Source organism: Fonticula alba (genome assembly GCF_000388065.1).
Source record: "Fonticula alba strain ATCC 38817 unplaced genomic scaffold supercont2.1, whole genome shotgun sequence".
Taxonomy (NCBI): Eukaryota; order Rotosphaerida; family Fonticulaceae; genus Fonticula; species Fonticula alba.
In genome coordinates, this window is record NW_009242971.1 from 677,010 (window position 1) to 678,251 (window position 1,242).

General features: G+C 66.7%; 2 protein-coding genes across 2 annotated transcripts in view; one reads left to right on the top strand and one right to left on the bottom strand.

Moving 5' to 3' along the window:
• The window catches only part of H696_00141 (hypothetical protein), a gene marked incomplete at both ends in the record, with an annotated part of 615 nt that extends 213 nt beyond the window's left edge, over window positions 1-402 (bottom strand). Inside the window, one exon of the mRNA XM_009493976.1 lies at window positions 394-402. Coding sequence (XP_009492251.1) covers window positions 394-402 — 9 coding nt within the window. The remainder of the gene's footprint in view (window positions 1-393) is intronic.
• A 457-nt stretch (window positions 403-859) lies between these two features.
• H696_00142 (hypothetical protein) lies at window positions 860-1,231 on the top strand (the record flags this gene model as incomplete). The annotated part of the gene is made up of 2 exons (XM_009493977.1): window positions 860-1,098; window positions 1,171-1,231. 2 exons carry the CDS (start codon window positions 860-862, stop codon window positions 1,229-1,231), a joined length of 300 nt encoding a protein of 99 aa, XP_009492252.1.
• Between the last annotated feature and the right edge of the window lie 11 nt (window positions 1,232-1,242).

Genomic DNA, 1,242 nt, shown 5'->3' on the forward strand with positions numbered 1-1,242 from the left:
CACACACACACACACACACAGGGCTGCTGCGTGTCGTCGCTTGTGCGATGGTGCCTGCGCGTTTGCGCACATATCCATGTGCCCGGCGGGTCTCCCTCCTTCCCCATCTCCCTCGCGCCCCTGTTTATGTCGTCGCCGAGAAGGCCCCTGGCTGGACGGAAAAAATACAAAACAGACATCAAGCCACCGTTCATGTCTCCCCCCCCCCCCCACACACACACTGGCTTATCCTCCTTTGCTCGCCATCCAGTAGCAGCATCGGCCAGGTGCATGGCGCCCCAGCATGCCCTGCCTCACTCTCCAGACAAGGCTGAGGCCCCCTCTTTCAAGGGCGGAGGCGAGGCGCATGATCGCGGACAGAGGCCCATGCAGGGGGGCGCCCAGGGCGGGCACCTTGGACATGGGTCGCGACCGCCTGGAACAACGCGGCGAGGGGTACCGGGCCCGGGGCGGCGGGCCGCAGCTGGGGGGGGGGGGGCGGGGCGACGAGGGGAGCTTTTCTGCGAAGATGGCGCGTGACCATCTCGTGACCAGGCCGCCACACAGCTCAAGGCCGATCGCTCACAACGCACTGCCTGCTTCCATTGGCACTCGCCCGGCCCCGGGAGGGACCGTTCCTCGGCCTGCCTTCGCCAGGGCCTGGAGCATGGCCAATCCGCGATCCCGAAGCCTCACCGCCGGGGGGGGGGGGGCGGGGAGGCGGGGGAACACACCGAGGGGACCTTTAGGGGCGCCTGGCACCCGGCTCTGGAGCTCCTTGCTTGGGCAGTCTCTCCTCCTGTGGCGCCCCCCCCCCCCCCCCCCCCCCCCCCCCCCTCTTCCGCTTTCTACCTCGCGCCGAGGTGCATCCGGAAATCCCATGAACCGCTATCCTCCGGCCCCGACACGGAAACGCGACCGCAACATCCTCGACGATGCCCCTTCGGACCTTGAATCCCAGGACCCAGCCCTGCAGCGCCAATACCAGCGATCCGAGCCCCACCATGACGAGGAGATGCAGTCGCGTGTCAAGGATGTTGTTCGCTATGCGCTCTTTCAGATGACTCGACAGCCACAGCCGCTCAGCCAGCTCCGCACGCCGAGCACCTCCAAAAGTGCGTCCCTCCCACATGGGACACATTGCTGGCCATGTGGCAGCCTGTCGAACTTACCCCGCCCTCTCTCATGCAGGTCGCCTTCCTCGATCAACGGCCGACATGTGTGTTGCCCATGCCCGGGCTGCGCTCTTTGATGCCTTCGGCC